General features: G+C 49.5%; 1 protein-coding gene across 9 annotated transcripts in view; it reads right to left on the bottom strand.

The window, feature by feature from the left end:
• LOC140212661 (ras-responsive element-binding protein 1-like) overlaps positions 1-22753 on the bottom strand; it is a 259910-nt gene that overhangs the window by 9575 nt on the left and 227582 nt on the right. For all 9 annotated transcript variants that reach the window (XM_072283753.1, XM_072283757.1, XM_072283759.1 and 6 more), the window contains 2 exons: positions 16258-16447; positions 10057-12748 (listed from right to left, as the gene is read on the bottom strand). In XM_072283753.1, the coding sequence (XP_072139854.1) occupies positions 10057-12748; positions 16258-16447 (2882 nt within the window). The remainder of the gene's footprint in view (positions 1-10056; positions 12749-16257; positions 16448-22753) is intronic.

Here is a 22753-nt window from a genome sequence, read left to right as displayed (position 1 = left end):
CTCCTCCCTTGGGGGATCAGACACCCTGAGCCAATAGGCTGGTCCTGGACATTTCCTGGCATAATTTACATATTACTATTTAATTATTTATGGTTTTATTACTACTTAATTATTTATGGAGCAACTGTAACGAAAACCAATTTCCCCCAGGATCAATAAAGTATGACTATGACTATGACTAAGGGATCCTCTTCTGGCTGGCTGCTGGTTACTAGTGGAGTTCCACAGGGGTTGGTGTTGGGACTGCTACTTTTTATGATGTATGTCAATGATTTGGACTATGGGATTGATGGATTTGTGGCTAATGGGGTTTGTGGGGTTTCAACTAGAGTTGCAGGCGGTTGGGAACCAGAGTGCCGGAACAGCTAATGGAAAGGTTGTGAAGGCAGATGTTGGTAAGACCTCAGTCAGAGTTGGGAATCAAATTGAGCATGGTGCGACTGGTGTCCTGAGCTGCCTGTATTTCAATGCAAGAAGTATCACAGGAAAGGCGGATAATAGTGCTGAACCTGAGGTAGCTGGTTCACAAACAGTGGCATTGTGTAGTGAGGAGAGGCAGAGGAAAGGAAACTATAGGCTAGTTAGTCGGACCTCAGTGTCTGGGAAGATGGTGGAGTCAATTATTAAGGATGAGGTCTCACTGTACTTGGAGGCACATGATAAAATAGGCTATAGTCAGCATGGCACGTGGCCAAGTGGTTAAGGCATTGGACTAGCGACCTGAAGGTCGTGAGTTTGAGCCCCAGCTGAGGCAACATGTTGTGTCCTTGAGCAAGGCACTTAATCACACATTGCTCTGCGACGACACTGGTGTCAAGCTGTATGGGTTCTAATGCCCTTTCCTTGGACAACATTGGTGTTATGGAGAGGGGAGACTTGCAGCATGGGCAACTGCTGGTCTTCCATACAACCTTGCCCAGGCCTGCGCCCTGGAGAGAGAAGAGTCCAGGCGCAGATCCATGGTCTCACAAGACTAACGGATGCCTTTACTTTACTAGTCAGCATGGTTTCCTCAAGAGAAAATCTTGCCTGACAAACCTGTTGGAATTCTTTGAAGAAATAACAAGCAGGATAGACAAAGGAGAAACGGATTTTCAGAAGGCCTTTGACAAGGAGCCACACACAGGACCGTAAGTCATAGGAGCAGAATGAGGCCATTCTGACTATTGAGTCCGCTCCGCCATTCCATCATGGCTGATCCCAGATCCCACTCAAACTCATGCACCTGCCTTCTCACCAAAACCTTTGATGCCCTGACCAACAAGAAACGGTCTATTTCTGCCTTAAATATACCCATGGACTTGGCCTCCACTGCAGCCTGTGGAAGAGGATTCTACAGATTCACCACTCGCTGGCTAAAAACATGCCTACTTTCCTCTGTTCTAAAGAGTCACCCCTCTATTTTGAGGCTGTGCCCTTTTTGGATATCCCCACCATAGGAAACATTCCCACCACATCCACCCTATCTGGTCCTTTCAACATTTGATAGTTTTCAATGATATTCCTCCGTATTTTTCTAAATTCCAGTGAGTACAGGCCCAAAGCTTCCAAATGATCCCCATATGTTAACCCCTTCATTCCCAGGAATATCCTCCTCTGGACTCTCTCCAATAACAACACATCGGTTCTGAGATATGGGGTCCAAAGCTGCTGACAACACTCCAAGTGCAGACTGACCAGTGTCTTATAAACCCTCAGCATTATCTCCTTGCTTTTATATTCTATTGCCCTTGAAATAATGCCAATATTGCATTTGCCTTCTTTACCACAGACTCAACCTGTGAATTAACCTTCTGGAAGGACTCCCAAGTCCCTCAGTATCTCTGATGTTTGAACCTTCTCCCCATTTAGATAATAGTCTGCACCATTGTTCCTTTCACAAAAATGCATTATGATACACTTCCCACTGTATTCCACCTGCCACTTTTTTGCCCATTCTTCCAGTTTGCCTAAGTCCTGCTGCAATCACATTGCTTCCACAGCACTATCCTCCCCTTCACCCATCTTCATATCATCCTTAAACTTTTCTTCAAAGCCATCAATTCCATTATCCAAATCATTGACAAACAACGTGAAAAGTAGTGGTCTCAATACTGACCCCTGAGGAACATCGCTAGTCACTGGCAGACAAGACCCCCTTTATTCCCACTCACTGCCTCCTGCCTGTCAGCCAATCTTCTATCCATGCCAGTATCTTCCCTGTAACGCCATAGGATTTTATCTTGTTAAGCAGGTTCATGTGTGGCACCTTATCAAAGGCCTTCTGGAAATCCAAGTAAAAGTAATTGCCTCTACTTGTCCACCCTGCTTGTTACTACCTTGAAGAACTCTAACAGATTTATCAGGCAAGATTACCCTTTATAGAAACCATGTTGATATGAGACTGCTTAGCAAACTAAGAGCTCAGGGTTTTACAAGAAAGATTCTAGCATGGGTAAAGCAGTGGCTGATCGACAGGAGGCAAACAGTGGGAATAAAGTGAGCCTTTCTGACTGGCTGCTGGTGACTCGTAGTGTTCCACAGGGGTCCGTGTTGGGACCGATTCTTTTTAAATTATACATCAGTAATTTGGATGGTGGAATTGATGGGTTTGTTTCAAAGTTTGCAGATGATATGAAGAGAGGTGGAGGGGCAGGAAGGACTTAAGACATAAGGAGAATGGGCTAAAAAATGTCAGATGAATACAGTGTCGGGAAGTGTATGGTCATGCACTTTGATAGAAGGAATGAAAGGGTTGACTATTTTCTAAATGGAAAAGAAATACAAAAACCTGAGGTGCAAAAGGATTTGGGAGTCCTTGTGCAGGATTCCCTAAAGGTTAATTTGCAGGTTGAGTCTGTGGTGAGGAAGGGAAATGCGATGTTCGCTTTCATTTCAAGAGGACTAGAATTTTGCCAGTTGGCAAAAGAATAAATCAAGGAAGGTAGTGCACCCGTGGCTGACAAGAGAAATTAGGGATAGTATCAATTCCAAGGAAGAAGCATACAAATTAGCCAGAGAAAGTGGCTCACCTGAGGACTGGGAGAAATTCAGAGTTCAGCAGAGGAGGACAAAGGGCTTAATTAGGAAGGGGAAAAAAGATTATGAGAGAAAACTGGCAGGGAACCTAAAAACTGACTGTAAAAGCTTTTATAGATATGTAAAAAGGAAAAGACTGGTAAAGACAAATGTAGGTCCCCTACAGACAGAAACAGGTGAATTGATTATGGGGAGCAAGGACATGGCAGACCAATTGAATAATTACTTTAGTTCTGTCTTCACTAAGGAGGACATAAATAATCTTCCAGAAATAGTAGGGGACAGAGGGTCCAGTGAGATGGAGGAACTGAGCGAAATACATGTTAGTAGGGAAGTGGTGTTGGGTAAATTGAAGGGATTAAAGGCAGGTAAATCCCCAGGGCCAGATGGTCTGCATCCCAGAGTGCTTAAGGAAGTAGCCCAAGAAATAGTGGATGCATTAGTGATAATTTTTCAAAACTCGTTAGGTTCTGGACTAGTTCCTGAGGATTGGAGGGTGGCTAATGTAACCCCACTTTTTAAAAAAGGAGGGAGAGAGAAACCGGGGAATTATAGACCGGTTAGCCTAACGTCGGTGGTGGGGAAACTGCTGGAGTCAGTTATCAAAGATGTGATAACAGCACATTTGGAAAGCGGTGAAATCATCAGACAAAGCCAGCATGGATTTGTGAAAGGAAAATCATGTCTGACGAATCTCATAGAATTTTTTGAGGATGTAACTAGTAGAGTGGATAGGGGAGAACCAGTGGATGTGGTATATTTGGATTTTCAAAAGGCTTTTGACAAGGTCCCACACAGGAGATTAGTGTGCAAACTTAAAGCACACGGTATTGGGGGTAAGGTATTGATGTGGATAGAGAATTGGTTAGCAGACAGGAAGCAAAGAGTGGGAATAAACGGGACCTTTTCGGAATGGCAGGCAGTGACTAGTGGGGTACCGCAAGGCTCAGTGCTGGGACCCCAGTTGTTTACAATATATATTAATGACTTGGATGAGGGAATTAAATGCAGTATCTCCAAGTTTGCGGATGACACAAAGCTGGGCGGCAGTTGTTAGCTGTGAGGAGGATGCTAAGAGGATGCAGGGTGACTTGGATAGGTTGGGTGAGTGGGCAAATTCACGGCAGATGCAATTTAATGTGGATAAATGTGAAGTTATCCACTTTGGTGGCAAAAATAGGAAAACAGATTATTATCTGAATGGTGGCCGATTAGGAAAAGGGGAGGTGCAACAAGACCTGGGTGTCATTATACACCAGTCATTGAAAGTGGGCATGCAGGTACAGCAGGCGGTGAAAAAGGCAAATGGTATGCTGGCATTTATAGCGAGAGGATTCGAGTACAGGAGCAGGGAGGTACTACTGCAGTCGTACAAGGCCTTGGTGAGACCACACCTGGAGTATTGTGTGCAGCTTTGGTCCCCTAATCTGAGGAAAGACATCCTTGCCATAGAGGGAGTACAAAGAAGGTTCACTAGATTGATTCCTGGGATGGCAGGACTTTCATATGAAGAAAGACCGGATGAACTGGGCTTGTACTCGTTGGAATTTAGAAGATTGAGGGGGGATCTGATTGAAGCGTATAAAATCCTAAAGGGATTGGACAGGCTAGATGCAGGAAGAGTGTTCCTGATGTTGGGGAAGTCCAGAACGAGGGGTCACAGTTTGAGGATAAAGGGGAAGCCTTTTAGGACCGAGATTAGGAAAAACTTCTTCACACAGAGAGTGGAATTCTCTGCCACAGGAAACAGTTGAGGCCAGTTCATTGGCTATATTTAAGAGGGAGTTAGATATGGCCCTTGTGGCTACGGGGATCAGGGGGTATGGAGGGAAGGCTGGGGCGGGGTTCTGGGTTGGATGATCAGCCATGATCATAATAAATGGCGGTGCAGGCTCAAAGGGCCGAATGGCCTACTCCTGCACCTATTTTCTATGTTTCTATGTTTCTATAAAAGCAAGGATACAATTTTGAAATTTTATAAGGCATCAGTGAGGCTGTACTTGGAGTATTGTGAGCAGGTTTGGGCCCCTAATCTTAGACAGGATGTGCTGAAACTGGAGAGGGTTCAAGGGAGGTTCACGAAAATGATTCCAGAATTGAACGGCTTGTCATATGAAGAGTGTTTGATGGCCCTGGGCCTGTATTCAGTAGAATGCAGAAGAATGAGGGGTGACCTCATTGAAACCTATTGAATGGTGAAAGGCCTTGATAGAGTGGATGTGGAGAGGATGTTCCCTATGGTGGGAGAGTCTAAGACCAGAGGACACAGCCTCAGAATAGAGGGGCATCCTTTTAGAACGGAGATGAGGAGGAATTTCTTTAGCCAGAGAATGGTGAAACTGTGGAATTCTTTGCCACAGGCAGCTGTGGAGGCCAAGTCATTATGTATATTGAAAGCAGAAGTTGATAGATTCTTGATTTGTCAGGGCATGAAGTGATACGATTGAAGGCAGGAGACTGAGGCTGGGAGGAAAATTGGATTAGCCATGATGTAATGGCGGAGCAGACTCGATGGGCCAAATGGTCTAATTCTGCTCCCATACCTTATAATGTGTTAGATAGCTTAGTAGATTGACAGGAGATAAATAGGTAAATATAGGAAGGTAGAAATGTACTTTTGAAAAATCCTTGTGAGAATCAAGCTTGTTTACATTTTTGTACTAACACGACACTGAATGGTTTGTGGGATTCATCCACCCAGTAGTTTAACAAAAGCACAGACAAGTTTGAAATAAACAGACCAACAATTCTGCTTGAGCATCACGCACATCAGGTGATTTCCAGCAGTGTTGCTTTCTTCACAGATGGAGTTGAGATTTGCCCAGCACATTGGTCAGGCACAGCAATACAGTTCTGCAGTAAACATGCATCACGGCAGTGTGGAAATGCCCATTTTAAAGAAGCCGGTGTTAAGTTGAGTCCCTGGCAGGGCTGCTGGGCAGAATGCCCACAACATTGTGATGACTCTGAACCTCCTCCCTTCCAACAGCAGCAAACTTCGGAATACGTTGCTGATGCTGGAGGGGAAGGCACGAGGAGCAAGCACTTGGCGTTTCAGGCTCAGGAATTCTCACCCAGCTCACCAATACTGGCTGGTCAGGTGATTATTTCTCACACTTTATTTCTGACTCCACCCCCAACTCACACACACGTCACTTTCAGATCCGTAGGCAGGGGTTCCTACAGAGGACCCACTCCTTACCACGACATCCCTAGCTGTGTAGTACAAATGACACTTTTCCCCGAGTTGCCATCATTCTAAGCTTGCCTTTGGTGCTCCAGTTACTTGCTGCCATCGTCACAAGACCATGGTAGTGACGCGGATTTCTACTGCATCTGCAATGGCTCCTCTCAGACGTACCAGGGAAGTCGTTCTGTAGTATCACCACCAAGAGCAATGTAGGAAATGTGATGACCAGCTTGTGCCCGCAAGCGGTAATAGTCCGGTTATCTGTTTTATTATTAATTAGAGGGGGAGCCACAAAGGAGCAATGGACTGTGCTACTGCCTCAGGTTCAATTGAGACCCTGGGTGCTGTTTGCCTGGAGTTCACACGTTCTCCCTATGGTAGTGGGGCTTTCCTCTAATTGCTGTGATTCCCTCCCACATTCCCTCGTGTTGGGGGGGGTTACAGAGGCACTGTAGGTGCAGAGTGGTGAATTGTCGAATCTGGGATGAGCAAGTCGGTGGCAGTTTGGGGAAAAGACAATGGGGTTCGTGTAGAAGGGGCTAAAGGGCCGGATTCTGAACGTGACTAATACTGGCCAGGAGAGGGGTGCACTTTCTGCTTCTTTTCAGTCCCTGGGATCTTCAACATCCAAACAAGAGGCTGTCAGGATCTCAGATCAACAGCACCTGAGGGGAATAATGGCAGTGCAGCACCTCCTTCAGTACTGCTCTGGAGACCCTCCCTCATCTTTGTGCTCCTGTTTTTGGAGCAGAACCTGAAGGAAGAATAGGAGGGAGTTGCATAATGCTAATGGGTAACAGACCCCACTCTCAATTCCAGTTCAAACTTCTACAGATGTGTTCAGTGCTCTTCAGACCAACTCATTTCTGCTGTTCCTTTATAGCACGCCTGACTTTTCAATCAGAGGGCTTGAACGAGCTCCTGCGGCCCACCGCTGGAACACAGGGAGCAACTCTGGATCCCAACCCTACAGCACTGGAATTAGCTTTGTGTCCTATCCCTGCTGCAGTGGGAGAAGTTCTGGATCCTGCCCCTGCAGCACTGGGAGAACCTCTGGGTTCCTCCCTTGAGCACTGGGAGCCCCGGGTACAGTAAATGAGCCCGACAGACTTTCTGATGAAGGCTGTTTGATGGAGGATGTGAAGGGACATGTGTAGCACTTGTCCTGCTTTTAAGGATAATTGGCAGAAGAGAGGTCAGTTGGGAGGGACAAATTAACAAGGAAGTCACCCAGAGAGTGATCCCCGTGGAGAGCTGAGAGCAGGTGATGTCTTAGTGTTAGGGCCTCCCAGATTCTTACTTCATCCCCCTCCCCCACCGATCCACCTACCCCCTCACTTTGTTTCACTTTCTTCCCCTTCCCCATCTTCTTATTCTAGCTTGTTCCCCTTCCCTTTCCAGTCCTGATGAAGGGACTTGGCCTGAAGCGATGACAGTTTATTCCCCTGTGTAAGTGCTCTCTGACCTGCTGAGTTCCTCCAACATTTCGAATGTGTTGCTCTGAGTGCCCCTGTCACCGTGTGAAAGAGAAACGAACACTACATGTGGCTACATCCACACTAGACCGGATAACTTTGAAAGCACCAGTTTCGCGTAAAAATGATAAGCATCCACACCAGGCGTTTTTGAAAGTACCTCTGTCCACATTAAAACGGGTATTTGGGTGAATCTCCTCCTACTGGACATGCGCAGGACACATAGAAAACAAGTGAAGAGGAAATGGTATACTTGGTGCGCGTTTGTCCAGTTACAGAGCAGAAAAACTTAAAAGAAAACTGCCAAAGGAAAGACTTGGTGCGCGTTTGTCCAGAAACATTTCCTACAGCCGTAGTCTCTTCACCGATGAAAGGGACGACAGCTTCAACTAAATGCAATAAGGCTTGTTACTGGGCAAAAGTGAAATTTGCTGTGACCCCATTTGTTTGCCTTTACTTTTGCCATGTCTTTGTGTATTATTTTGCTGTATTTAAAATGTGCAATAAAACGAGTTACTGGACAAAAGTGACAATTGCATCTATTGAATGTTTGCGCAAGCAATACATTAATAAAGCACCTTGTTAAATGTATAAAACATGTCTGCATCAGTGTTATCTTGTATTTCCATACAACGTTACATTAGGCTGTTACACATCTATTGTCAGATACTGTTGTGGTGTTGGAGGTTGCGTTCAAGAAAACAATGAAATGCCGCGTTGCTGCCTCCATTTGTTCTGGCACGTCATGACAGCAGTTTTAAAAATAGCCGGTTACCCCATACACACGACGCTGGATATTAGGCGTTTTCAGAGTTATTCACTCTGGAGAGCGTTTCTGAAACGCTCCGTTTTTGGGGGAGGAAAACGCTGTTTCAGTGTGGACGGAGGGTCAAAACGAAGAGAAAAAGCTTCGCTTACGGATTTATCCGGTCTAGTGTGGACGTAGCCTCGGTAGACTTGCCTCACTGCCAGACAGAATTCACACAATAGCAAAGTGAACCACATTCACAGCATGTGTGATGTTTCCAGAATGCAGATCACTGTCAGCAGAGCAAGGTTAATAATTCATCTCCCTCCAGTTATTCAGTAAAAGCCCCATCAGAAGAGTCTACACCCACAGTGCTTTATCAAAGCTCAACTTCTTTCTGAAGGAGGGACTGTAACCAACACAAATTGTTTTTAAACCAAGCAATCCTCTTTTGTGGGCCAGATGTTCTCACTGTTGCGCGCAGAGATATGGGCAACAGTGGCAGTACACCTAATGAACCTACTCAAAGAGTCCACTATTTAATCCCACATGTAGACAAGACACACTGATCACTGATGCTGCACAACGAGGCATCAATGATTAAACAACGGCTGCTGTTAATGCTCAGGTCTGCCTCATCCTATGGGGGCCGTGGAACAGTTCAACATGAAGGTACAATCAGCACATCGGAAGTGTGGAATTTATCCTGGCTGGACTTTGGCCTTTGGTCATTAGCATCAAAATAGCACTCGATGATTTGTGACTCCATCACAGGAAATGAGATGGACCAGCTACAGAGCGTTTGACCTCACCAACTACGACAGATTTTGCCATTTGTTTTCTGCGTGTTTCCCTCCAATAACTGCCGGTGTGATTGTTTCTGAACAAATGGTTCACCGCAGTGGATGTACTCAAAGTACAAGAGGTCTGCCCTACCCTAAAAGTTTTTGCAGAAACCAGACCAGATTACCTTCCCACATTTTATCACTTCTCTTGACCACAGTGAGGCTGAGAGTGTTGGAAGCCTGAGGTGGCCAGGGATGGTACCAATGCCCTCCACACCAGCAGAGAGGCACCCATCCACGTTCATGACCTGGATGTCCCGGGCAAAGCTAGCATGTATTGCCCATCTTTAACTACCCTTGAGGAGGTGAGGAAAGACACTCACAAAATGCTGGAGGTGCTGCAGTTCTGGTGAAGAGATGTTGGGGAGGGAATTCCAAGGTTTGGACCCAGTGACAATGAAGGACTGGCAACATATTTCCAAGTGTGTGACCTGCTGGTGGTAGTGTTCCTGTGTCCTTCGTGGTGGTAGAGGTCAGAGATTTGGGGGTGCCATCTAGGATGTTATGCAGTGACTTTATGCACAGTTACAGCCACTGATCCAGTGATGACTAACAACCGTCCCTTTCCCTCGGCACCCCGAAGTGCAAGGAGCACGAGTAAACCAGGCTGCGCATGTCAAGGGAAATCTGACATTGTCAGCATGGACAATAGGTATAAAACTATTGGGCAGAGTTGAACTGGAGGTTTTATTTTTACAGGGTTTGTTGATATGGTCACCAAATAATTCAACACTCATGTCAGCAATGATAAACAGAACCAGTGATGGTGTGTAGTCTTACCTGTGTGTGTCAACATATGGCGCTGTAGGGAACTCGCCCAAGGGAACAATCGAGGACAGTAAGGGCAGGTGATTTTCTGCACCGAGTTGGAGTAGGAGTTCTTCTTCCCTTTCAAGATCTTGACTCCCCTCTTCTCCTTTGGCTCTGGGCTTTTCTCCCCGATGCCGGGCTCCTCCTTTACTGTGGCCGACTGAAGGAAGAGACTGAACCTGTTGGTATCTGTGGTGACCAGCATCTTCTCCACGCTGGCAAACTCCCCACCAGTCTCGGGTTCTGTGCCACTGCCGAGGCTGGGCCGTATCTTCTTCAACTTGATGCCCCTCCTCCTGCCCCTCCTCTTGCCGGGGATCAACCCAGCAAAGGGGGCTCTGGCTGAGGGTTGTACAGCAGCTGGGACTGCAGCGCTGGGCTCTGCGTGAGCAGGCACTTTCGCCAGAGTTCCGTCCTTTGCCTCGTCCACCGGCTGGGACGGTGAGACAGCCGGGGCAGCCTCGGTGGAGGGCGCTGCCTCCCTCTTCAGCAAGGTGGGAGCGGAGGAGACGGAGGAGATGATCTGGGCTATGGACGCCAGGGGTGGTAGCTCCTTGTCTGCCACTGTCTTGGGCAGAAGCAAGGGGGGAGTGGGCTTGGGCCGCAGCGGGCGCAGGGCGCTGCTGGTAACCACGGCGGGGAACGCCACTGGGCTGGGGGCAGGGACCAAGCTCTGCAGAAGCTTGGGGATGACCTTTGGCTGGAGGGCAGGAGCATGCTGATGGCCGCTGGTGTCTGGGGGCCGCTCATCCTGAACCTCCCTTGCGGTGGCGCGCTGCTCTTTGCCCGGGTTTTTGGGCACGGACAGATCGATGGGCTCCATGCTGCTGTCGTAGCAAGCAGTTGGTGTGGCCAACCTCTTGAGCAAGTGACTCTCCTGTCTGTATGAGGGCAGCATTGCCTGCCTGCTCTTCTGAGAGAAATCCAGAGGCTCCTCTGAGTGCACGGAGAAGACGCTGAGTGGCTCCATCTTTATGGAGGACTGTGGGATCAGACCGTGCAGGAAGCCGTTCTGAGACTCCCGATACGAGAGTGGGGAGCCTCCTGCGGAGAAGTTGTCCTCGGACAGAGTTGGGGACATGGTGCCGTTTTCGCCCAGTAGGCAGTCCACAAATCGGATGTGCTTCTCGATCTCTTTCTCCTCCACGTGGCTATGCTGCTTGAGGATGTGACGGATGCAGTTGTTCTTGGTGGAGAAACCCACACTGCACTCCTTACACTCGAAGGGCTTCTTCTGCGAGCTGCTGTGGGTCCGAAGATGGTGCCGGAGGGCCCGGTAGTACTTCAGGTCTTCGCCACAGTACTTGCAAACGGTGTCGGGGGAGCGGAAGGAGTCAGCCAGCCCCCCAGCTCGGCACTCGGCGTACTCGATATTCTTCTCAATGTCCTTCCGGCTCACCTTGAGGTGCTTCTTGCGCAGATGCCTCTCGCAGTTGGCTTTCACCGTGAAGGGATAGTGGCAGATCTTACAGACAAACGGCCGCTCCCCGCTGTGCGTTCTCAGGTGCCGGATCAGGGCCGCCTTGTCAGCCGCGATGTACGTGCAGATGTTGCACTGGTACGGGGAGATGCCTAGGTGTGAGCGGATATGAGCCTTCAGGACCCCTGAGAAAGCAAAGACCTGGTCGCAGAAGCGGCAAGGGTACAAAACCTTCTTCAGTGCCGTCCCCTTCTTGCTCGGCATCCCAGCCATCATGACTTTGAAGTCCCCTTCCAGCACTTCCTGCTTGATGGCCCCATTAATCTCGGTGGGGATCAATGCTTCGATGATACTGTCCTGCTCCTGCTGGCTCTTCATTTCAGTGGGGCTCAAGGGTTCGATTTTGGGTTGGATGAAGGGCTGGTTCCCATTGGTGGACTTCAGCTTAAGGTCCTGGGGCCTGGAGGTGGACTCAGTCGATGATTTCACCAGCCTCAGAGGAGGTGGGGGGAAGCTGGGGGTGTGATGCCCAGGGCAAGTCTGCTGGGCACTCATCAGCGAGGTGGGTGTGGAAGCCACCACCAGAGTGCATGGTGAGACCAGGGGCTTTGGCTTCAGTGGAGGCATCTGCCTATACATGGATTGGGTGGAGATGGAAGGTGCCTTGGACAGTGGAGGGAGGCTGATCTGAGAGGGGGCTGAGGAGGCCATCTTGAGAATTTGGTGGATGTCGGCCAGCTCTTTGGCAGACTCGCTAGAGATGGGCTTCACCACGATGCTGCTGTCGGGCTGGATTATAAAGCCCTTCTGGAATGGTTGCAAGGACAAGATCTTGACCTTGTCCTGGTGTGGAGAAAGTGAGGAGAGGGTGGCTCCCAAGGAGGCTAGGTCCAAGGCGGACTGGCTCATCGCGGAGGTGCAGTTGGCTTCTTGAGGTAGATTCCAGTGGGGTGTCTCCACCCAAATGTTTTGGATGTCGAATTCAGTGCTCTCCTCCTGCTTCACCACCTGAGCCTCTTTGGTGTGAAGCAGGCCCAAGGAGGCCATGAAGGTTCTCTGCTCAGCGTCAGCCTTGGCTGCCCATTGGGCCTCAGGCCTGGTGTGCCCCTCCTCCAGCGGGCCCTGGTGGGTCTTCATGTGCAGGTTGAGGGCAGCGAGCATCGGGAAGGCCTTGTTACACATGTCGCAGACGAAGCGATGGAACTTGCTGGTGCACCGCCGCAGGTTGACCTCCGACCACATCTGCAAATGTCCACACAGCACAAGTCACCGGGTGGCAGCTAGGAACCCTTCCCCGAGGCTGTAAACTTGTTCATTCATATATCTTATCAGAATCTGGGTGAGGACAACATCTATTGTACCAGCTGTAAGTCAAGAGATTCGCAAGACATTTCCCCTCACTTACACAAAAGCTGGATGAGGATCCCAGTGTCCTCTAACCTTCATAGCTATGGACCAAAAACTAATGAGCAGGGTCTGACTGGATTGTTCCCTTTTGGCCAAAATGGCTCTGATGGACAGCATGAAGTTGTACAGCACAGAAACGGGCAATTTGGCCCAACAGGTCCCTGCCCATCTATCTGCCTGCATTTGGACCATATCCTTCTGTGCCTCGCCAAGTTAAATGTCTGTCTAAATAGTCACAGAGTCATACAGAACTTCTATTCGTGTCCCTGTCCAAACATCATCCGAATGTTGTTATTGTAGCCGTCTCAGTCACTGTTTCTGGCAGCTCATTCCACAGATTGACCACTCTCTGAGTGAAAAAGTTTCCCCTCAGTTTCCACCTTAAAACTTTGCCCTCTAGTTCTTGATTCCCAAACCATGGGAAAAAAGATTCATCCTATCCCCACCCCTCAGGATTTATACACCCTGAAGAGATCAGTGCTCATTCAATGATTAATCCAATGATTAAAGGCCTGGTCAACCTCTATTAATCAGTGTCTCTTAAATGTAGTTTTCATATCTGATTCCACCACATTCCAGATATAAACCTCTCTGTGTAAGAAAAGTTAATCTCTCTCAGATTCCCTTTAAAACTTCTTCCTCTCACCTGAAACCTGTGCCCTCTTGTTTGTGATATCCCTACTTTGAAAAAAAGATTCTGACTTGTTTTCTTATGTCTGCCTCTCATAATCTTATATCTATGATTTTAAAAATGATAAGAACACAGTATTCAACACACAAAACATATTTTTTGATATTTGTGCAGAGGCCTGGCAATTTTGCCCTCAATACTTTTCTAATGAGGGAGGACAAAGCATACTGGTTCGCCTGCAAACCTGTTGCTCGTTGGGCTGTGGGCTGTGGAGCATCGAGATTTACAGAACCTCCCTCCAGGCTCAGTTGGTGCTCTCCCCCTCCTAACTGACAGGTGGATGGGAGATGCTTCAAACTCACTCTGTGTGAAATCCGCTGGTCACAGATGGGTGTTTGTCCAATCAGTTTGGCCAGGGTCAAATCTAAACCCATTACATCAGCTATGATGAAGGAATTTCCCCAGCCCATTTGTCAAGGCAAAAGGGTCACCTCTGTGCAACTCAGGCACCAGTGGCAAAGATGCCATTTGTTGCCCTTGAGTCTCCACTGCTGGTATCACCTCCACCAGCGCAATGTGCCGCAGGCCTAAGAGGTTGTTGAGAATGTGAGTTAACCACATTGGTGGCTCAGGCCAGATAGGGTGAGAACATCAGATGTTTTCCACTTGATAGATATCGGTGAAGCTGATTGCCTTCTTGGTCATTACTGAGGCTAACTTCTATTCTAGATTGCTTAAATTAAAATTTGGAGACATGAAAGATTCTGCAGATCCGGAGCAACACACACAAAATGCTGGAGGAACTCAACTGTCAGGCTGCCCCAATGGAGGGAAATAAACGGCCAACATTTCAGGCTGAGATTGCTGATGAAGATTATTGGCCTGTTCATTTCTCCCCACAGATGCTGCTAAGTTACTCCAGCATGTGTCTGTGTCACTTTGCCTAGGGAAATTCACCTAGTTCCCTTGTGGGATTGGAACCCCAATCCATCAGTCTTACTTTGTGACTGCTGCACAGCATCCGTCCCATTCCACTGCAATACCATGCACACAATATAATGTTGCAGCTGATTCAAAATAGTAACTCAAGACTTCTAATGCTCTGGCCTGTCCTTGCATTAGACATTTGAGAGCTGCTGTGTCCTTCATTCCATTATCTCTTTATAGTCTACCAACAAATGGTGGAAAAGGACAAAGTTGGCCTCAGTGCACAGACCTCCCCATGAAATCAGCAGGTGGCAAACCATCAGTGCCAAATATAAAATGTTAACATTGAATATTGCAGCGTAGAACAGGCCTCTTTGTCTCAAAGTATTATGTGAAACTAAACTAGTAGTTACATGCCTAACTAAACTAATCCCTTCTGCCTACATAATATCTATATCCTAAATTCCACGCACATCCATCTCCTTATCAAAGAGCCTCCATCACATTCACTACCACCCCGGCAGTACATTCCATACACCCACTACTCTGCAAGAAAACTTGCCCTGAACATTCCCCCTCGCACCTCGGTCAATGTAAGTCTGCGCTAATACATAGGCTTTGGCAGTAAAACTCGGAAGCAGATAGTTGTGGCATCTCACCCATGCTATGCCCTGGTTTTCCAGGTCCTGCGGACCAACTTGTCTGCCTTATTTTGCTCCTCACCATTTATATATATATGGGAGGGCTGAGGAAGGGCTGTCCCCTGCTATTTCAACGGGGTCCTCAACACACTACAGTTAGTGGAAAGATAACCTCCCTTAAAATTGATTGTGTTTTCCCATCTTAAAAGCAGCTGCCACATTGGGCAGTTCAGACACTGCACAAATGCAGGCTCTGGAGGCAAATCCCACCCTAAAAAATATGGGTGGAACGTTGGCAAGGGGCTAGCTTAGGTGGGCATCTTGTTTGGAAAGGACGGCTTGCGCCGAAAGACCTGATTCTATGCTGTTGAATCTAATACCCTACACCTTCTCCCACCTCCCCCCACTAATACAATGGACAGTAGCTGCAGTGACACCATCTACAAACATTACGGCAGACAACACCCAGAGCATCTCATTAACTCGTGTCCTGCAGGGCAGCAAATACAATGAGTTCAGTAACCACATGACAAGGAGCCTCCCACAAACACACCAGGATCACTGCCAAGGCCAGCAGTTATTGCTCATCCCTAATCACCCCTGATAATGTGGGGGTGAACTCTCTTCTCAACCCACTACAGTCCTTCAGGTGAAGGTGCTCCCACAGTGCTGCTGAGGGGAGAGAGGGGGAGGGGGAGAGGGGAGAGGGGGAGGGGGAGAGGGGAGAGGGGAGAGAGGGGGAGAGGGGAGAGAGGGGAGAGAGGGGGAGAAGGGAGAGAGGGTGAGGGAGAGGGGAGAGAGGGGAGGGGTAGAGGGGAGGGACAGAGGGGGAGGGAGAGAGGGGGAGGGGAGAGGGGGAGGGGGAGAGGGGGAGGGAGAGGGGAGGGGGGAGAGGGGAGGGGGGAGAGGGGAGGAGTTATGAGAGAGAGAGAGAGACGGAGAGAGAGACAATGGGAGGGGCAGAGAGAGTGGGGTGGGGGGAAAACAGCGAGAGAGGGACAGAGACAGGGAGTGAGATGTCAGAAGTCCACTGTAAAGGGAGAGGTTTGGAGAGGGAAAATGGGTTCACAAGAAAGGGCAGATTTGGAGTGAGAGGTAGGGATGTTGCCCTGTAGAGCAGTGAAATATTAATTGACAATGTTTACCTGGGAAATGAGGGGGAACTTCTTGCAGGAGAAGTCGATGAATCCAAGGTCATGGAAGCCCACTGGAATGGTGGGATTGTTCTGGATGTAAGGTTTTCCGGAAACATCTGTTGGAAGCTGCTTGTGAATCATGGCGTTATGTCGGAGTAAACCACGGTGGGTCTTAAAGGAAATGCAGCAGAGACTGCACCTGGACAAAAGAACGTCAATTGTGTACATGGTCAGCGCAGAGACAAAGCGGATGTCACGCAGTGACAAACACCCCAGAACCCTCTCCTGTGTGACAGCGTTAGTGTCCAACCTCAGAAACCCCAGAGGGACACAAGTCTGCCTCATCACCCATCCACATCATGCCTGACCCTGTGAAAACCCTCCTCTTGCTCATCCAGAAGTGACAGGTAAGCCCTGATCTCACTGGATGGTGCAGCAAGCACCATGTCTCATTGACGACTTCCTCACCCTATTCCTTAAGCACTAAAGCCCAAGACTCCCCTGAAGACCACGTCCCGGATGCAAGCTCTCCATCATGAAGACAGAGTGAGCTAGCTGGCTGGATGTAAAAAGAGGCAGAGGGCGGTTGTGGGGGGTTAATTTTCAGATTGTAGGCCGATGACCTGTGGTGCGCCACAGGGATCAGTACTGTTTGTCACCCTTATTGATAATCTGACGTAAGTGCATGGTACGTGGCACAGCTAATTGGTTTGTGGACAACGCTGCAATTGTTGGTTTGCCGGCCAGTGAAGAAGATTGCTTAAGGTTACGGCAGGATTGAGATCAACCAGGAAAGTGGGCCAAGGAATGGCAGATGGAATTTAACTTGGACAAGTGCAGACTGATGCATTTTGTAAAGTTAAATCTGCACAGAACTGACGCCTGTGGAGTGTTGTAAAACATACAAATCTAGAAGAACACATACACACCTCCATGAAAGTGGTGACACAGGTAGAAAGAATGGTGAAGAATGTGTGTGGTGCATTTGCCTTAATCGGTCTGGACACTGAGTACAAGAATTGGGATGTCATATTAAGATGTTGGTGAGACTGCACCTGGAGTATTATGTGAGTTCTGGTCAGCACAGAGGAAGGACTTAATTTAGCTGGAGAGATTCACAAGGATGTTGGTGGGACCGGAGGGCTTGAATTGCAAGGAGAGATGGGACAGGCTGGAACTGGAGGGCTTGAATTGCAAGGAGAGATGGGATAGGCTGGGCCTGGAGGGCTTGAGTTGCAAGGAAAGACTGGATAGGCTGGGCCTGCTTTCCTTGGAGTGAAGAGGGTTGAGGTGACCTTGCAGAGGTTTATAAAATCATGAGGGGAGGAATAGGTGAACAACATGGGCCAAAAGGCCTGGTTTGGTGACCCCATGATAGGAAATGTGAGGAGATTCAAGGAGAGAATCCTAGAGTCTGTGAGGCATTGTTCAGTCCTGGAAGGGGGTGGGGTGTTGGGTGCAGGGGGTAGTGTGGAGACATGGAAGGGAGGCAGGCTGCAGAGTGAGACCAGGATGGAGAGGGCAGAAGGATGGTCTTATGCCTTACCCTGACAGCTGAGAATTGAAAGTGCTGTTGTTAACATGCATCCTTGTCTGTACAACCATGGGGGGAGCTCTAACACAGCCACTGCTGCGAGGTTGCCTTGCCTGGGGATTTGTGGCACCAGCAGCTCAGCTGTGCAGTCATACAGCTAACTCCACCCTGGACTCCACCACCCCTGTAAATTCCCATTACAACCAGCCCCGATTACAAGGAGCAAACAGCTATAATGAATTCCTCCAGTTCATGCACGTTTTGTGCATCTGCTGCAGCCTCAGTGGACAAACTCTCGCCCAGACCCTCAGCGGCTGGAGGGATCGGTCATTGCCCACCGACAGCAGGGCTGCTGGGCACAGCCCTTGCAGAAACTGTCAGGGCCCTGACCACAAACAGAAATACATTGCAGCCATTGAGATGCCAGGGGACCTTGGGGGTCAGGCAGCAACGGTGTGGGGAAACGTACTGTTCACGGTTCAGGTTAAGAGTTGACGTCTCGATCAGAAGAGGTAACGGGTGAGGGAAGGAGTGGAGTGGCGGCTGGCAGGTGATGGCTGGATCCGAGTGAAGGGGGGATAGGCAGGTAGAGGAAGCGACAGAGGGACTGAGAGGTGATGCTTGGAGGTTACAAAGAACTTACGATGATGGAAGCTGATAGCAGAGGAAAATGGGGATGGAACCAGATGGGGGAGATGGGGAAGGAAGATGGGAACAGCACATTTGGGTAGCCAGTGTGTGGGTGACAAGCAGATGGAATGGTGCTCCCAGTGAATGCAGCTCCGAGCTTGTCACTGTCCTCTCCCACCCACCGCAGGCTACAATGACAGCCCTGTCAGCTGCACTGACTGGAGCTTTCACTGGTTCGTACTCAACACTCCCTTTACCATAACCTCCTGGCACGGCCGCACAGCTGGCGAGGAAGCTTTCCTCACAGCAGGCTGTCAGCTTACAGCTGTGCTGCCTGACTGGGGCGCTCTGCAAAGCTCAACAGCACTGTCTCCCAATGCTAGCTCAACATGCCAGTCTGTCAAGCATGTAAACCACCAGCACGGGGCGGGGGTGGCCAGCAAGCCCCTCTCCATGACCCCCCCTTACCCCCACTATCGTTCCATATACAGAGGTCAAACAGTAGCAAACTTTATGATGTCCACTACACACAGTTAACTCTTGTCCCCCCATAGTTAGCTCTCTCTACCCCACAGTTAACTCCTGTTCCTGCATGGTTAACTCTCTCTACCCCACAGTTAACTCCTGTTCCCCATGGTTAACTCTCTGTATCCCACAGTTAACTCCAGTTCCTGCATGGTTAACTCTCTCTACCTCACAGTTAACTCCAGTTCCTGCATGGTTAACTCTCTCTATCCCACAGTTAACTCCAGTTCCTGCATGGTTAACTCTCTGTACCCCACAGTTAGCCCCTGTCCCCTCACGGTTTAGTTAATTTACTGATTTGATTGAAGTGAGTAAGCCCTTCTGGCTCTTTGCCGCCAGTGACCCCCAATTTTTAACTCTAGCAGGACAATTTACGATGACCAATGAACCTTTTGGAGTATGGGAGGCCCCTGCAGCACCCGGAGGAAAGTCACACATTCCGCAGGGCAGACATCTCACAGAGAAGATCAATATTGAGCTCCGACATCCCAAGATTTAATAGCCCAGTGATAACAGCTATGCTACCATGCTGCCCTACCCCGTAGTTAACTCAGTTGACTCCATCTCTCCTGCAGTTGTCACCTACTGCATCGTCACCTCCTACCCCTACAGCCTTACAGCTCACTGTTTGAGGATCGCTGTGGACTCAGAGGGCCTCTTCTCGTTCTGAATGACTGTATAACCCACCACCCACCCTCCTCACTGTGATGCAGTACTACTGACTCGGGGTCTCAGTTCAACTTGCCCCCTGACACTGCCACATACGACACACTACGTCAGCAGGATCCTGGTGCTTTTGTCTCTGAAGGGAAATGAAACCCAATCGGCCACAGAGGGAGCTGTCAGGCCAGCTAACGCTGGGTGTAGAGTAGAGTCAGCTCGTCGTTGCCTCACTCGGCAGAGCCAAGACTCAGTGAGTCCAAGTTAGAAAGTGTATTGCAATCTACTGCACAGGATACTCCAACATCACCCTGGACTTCACAGCACAGTCACGAGAGCTATCTAACATGCTTCCTGCTCCCTCCCACCCCACCCCTAGACACATTCACCTCAGGACAAAATGAACATTGTCAAAATTCATAACACTCGCTGGTTCTGACTTCTGATAGCTTAAATGCTCAGAGCAAAGGACAAAGGTTCATTGTTTCACCAGACTCTGTGGATCTGCACTGACAATTCATGTGTTGCAAGCTCTGCTAATCAGAAGCAATGTCTCCTCCCTCCACCTATCCAACATGTATCGCCTGTCTGAATTAACTGAGTACAGCTCAAGCTGTGTGACCACAGAAAAGCAGCAATGGTTGGGTTCGTAACCAGTCACTTCCAATCTGGAGTCAAAGATGACTCTCGAGGATCAGAGGAGTGAGAGGTGAGTGGAGGCCAAAGTCCTGAGAATGCTGCCTAGGGGCCTGGAGAAAACTTGCCTGTTTCAGCTGTGGATTCAGATCGACCCTGGATGGTGGGATGGCCCGAGGTCCACCGGCATGGACAAGCCCTGGGACCAATGTGAAAAAGGGCAAAAGAGTTCCCCAGCCTCCTATAAAACACTTTCCCTTCATCAGCATTATCCCACCCAACATAAACTTACTCGCACCTCCACTTTCTACAGAGGGCAACATCATATCTCAATTTCAGAACCCCCACTCCTACTTCTTACAACTCCAGTTCCCATATCTACCAACTCCAGGACCGCCGATCCTATATCTGCCAAATCTGAGACTCTGCTCCCAATTCCCCAAACTTCAGATCCCCTGCCCCCAATTCTCCCTTCTCTGGGATGCTGCTTCCATACGTTCCCTTCTGTGTACCCAGTTTGTCCCTCTGAGATGATGCAACACACAATCGATTCTAATAATGGTCCAGACAGGCAAGCCATCTCTCTGTTACCCATCCTCAACTACCTTCGCTGGTGACGACTGAGACTTTAGGAGCAGAACTGGTTTCCAAGAGCGAAGTGACAAAGAATTAAAGGCCGCCTTGCTGTTGCTCACTTTAAGAAACCGTTTTTCCATACACAAGCTTGTCCTAAACGTCATGCAAACTATGTGGCTTGATGGAAACACTCAACAGTCCAGACAGCAGCTATGGAGAGAGAAACAGATCTATAGGAGTTAATGCTTCAGGTTGGAGAGACTGTCAGAACTGATCCAAGATCATCCAGATATAAAACAATAAACCTGTTCCTCTCTGCACAGGTCCTGCCTGATCCACTGAGCGGCTTGATCACTGTGGGTTGATACTGGGTCTCCAGTCCCTGCAGTTTTTTAATTCGATCTTCTTCTGTGTTTGAAGGACAGCAGACGGCTCAGATACTCACACCTCATTAGCGTTTCCGAGGGAGAACGCACTGAGTGAGTGTCACACTGTGGGAGGGGCGGTACTGAGGGAGTGTCACACTGTGGGAGGGGCAGTACTGAGGGAGAGTCACACTGTGGGAGGGGCAGTACTGAGGGAGTGTCACACTGTGAGAGGGGCAGTACTGAGGGAGTGACACACTGTGGGAGGGGCAGTACTGAGGGAGTGACACACTGTGGGAGGGGCAGTACTGAGGGAGAGTCACACTGTGGGAGGGGCAGTACTGAGGGAGTGTCACACTGTGAGAGGGGCAGTACTGAGGGAGTGACACACTGTGGGAGGGGCAGTACTGAGGGAGTGACACACTGTGGGAGGGGCAGTACTGAGGGAGAGTCACACTGTGGGAGGGGCAGTAGTGAGGGTGTGTCACACTGTGGGAGGGTCAGTACTGAGGGAGTGTCACACTGTGGGAGGGGCAGTACTGAGGGAGTGTCACACTGTGGGAGGGTCAGTACTGAGGGAGTCACACTGTGGGAGGGTCAGCACTGAGTGAGTGTCACACTGTGGGAGGGGCGGTACTGAGGGAGTGTCACACTGTGGGAGGGGCAGTACTGAGGGAGAGTCACACTGTGGGAGGGGCAGTACTGAGGGAGTGTCACACTGTGGGAGGGCAGTACTGAGGGAGTGTCACACTGTGGGAGGGGCAGTACTGAGGGAGAGTCACACTGTGGGAGGGGCAGTACTGAGGGAGTGTCACACTGTGAGAGGGGCAGTACTGAGGGAGTGACACACTGTGGGAGGGGCAGTACTGAGGGAGTGACACACTGTGGGAGGGGCAGTACTGAGGGAGAGTCACACTGTGGGAGGGGCAGTACTGAGGGAGTGTCACACTGTGAGAGGGGCAGTACTGAGGGAGTGTCACACTGTGGGAGGGTCAGTACTGAGGGAGGGTCACACTGTTGGGGGTCAGTACTGAGGGAGTGACACACTGTGGGAGGGGCAGTACTGAGGGAGTGACACACTGTGGGAGGGGCAGTACTGAGGGAGAGTCACACTGTGGGAGGGGCAGTAGTGAGGGTGTGTCACACTGTGGGAGGGGCAGTACTGAGGGAGTGTCACACTGTGGGAGGGGCAGTACTGAGGGAGAGTCACACTGTGGGAGGGGCAGTACTGAGGGAGTGTCACACTGTGGGAGGGTCAGTACTGAGGGAGTGTCACACTGTGGGAGGGGCAGTACTGAGGGAGTGACACACTGTGGGAGGGGCAGTACTGAGGGAGAGTCACACTGTGGGAGGGGCAGTAGTGAGGGTGTGTCACACTGTGGGAGCGGCAGTACTGAGGGAGGGTCACACTGTGGGAGGGTCAGTACTGAGGGAGTGTCACACTGTGGGAGGGGCAGTACTGAGGGAGTGTCACACTGTGGGAGGGGCAGTACTGAGGGAGTGTCACACTGTGGGAGGGGCAGTAGTGAGGGAGTGTCACACTGTGGGAGGGGCAGTACTGAGGGAGTGACACACTGTG

The sequence above is a fragment of the Mobula birostris genome, chromosome 19, assembly GCF_030028105.1.
Source record: "Mobula birostris isolate sMobBir1 chromosome 19, sMobBir1.hap1, whole genome shotgun sequence".
In the NCBI taxonomy this organism is placed as follows: Eukaryota; Metazoa; Chordata; class Chondrichthyes; order Myliobatiformes; family Myliobatidae; genus Mobula; species Mobula birostris.
The sequence above is the reverse complement of the archived record's forward strand: the minus strand, read 5'-3'. Positions and strand labels throughout refer to the sequence as shown.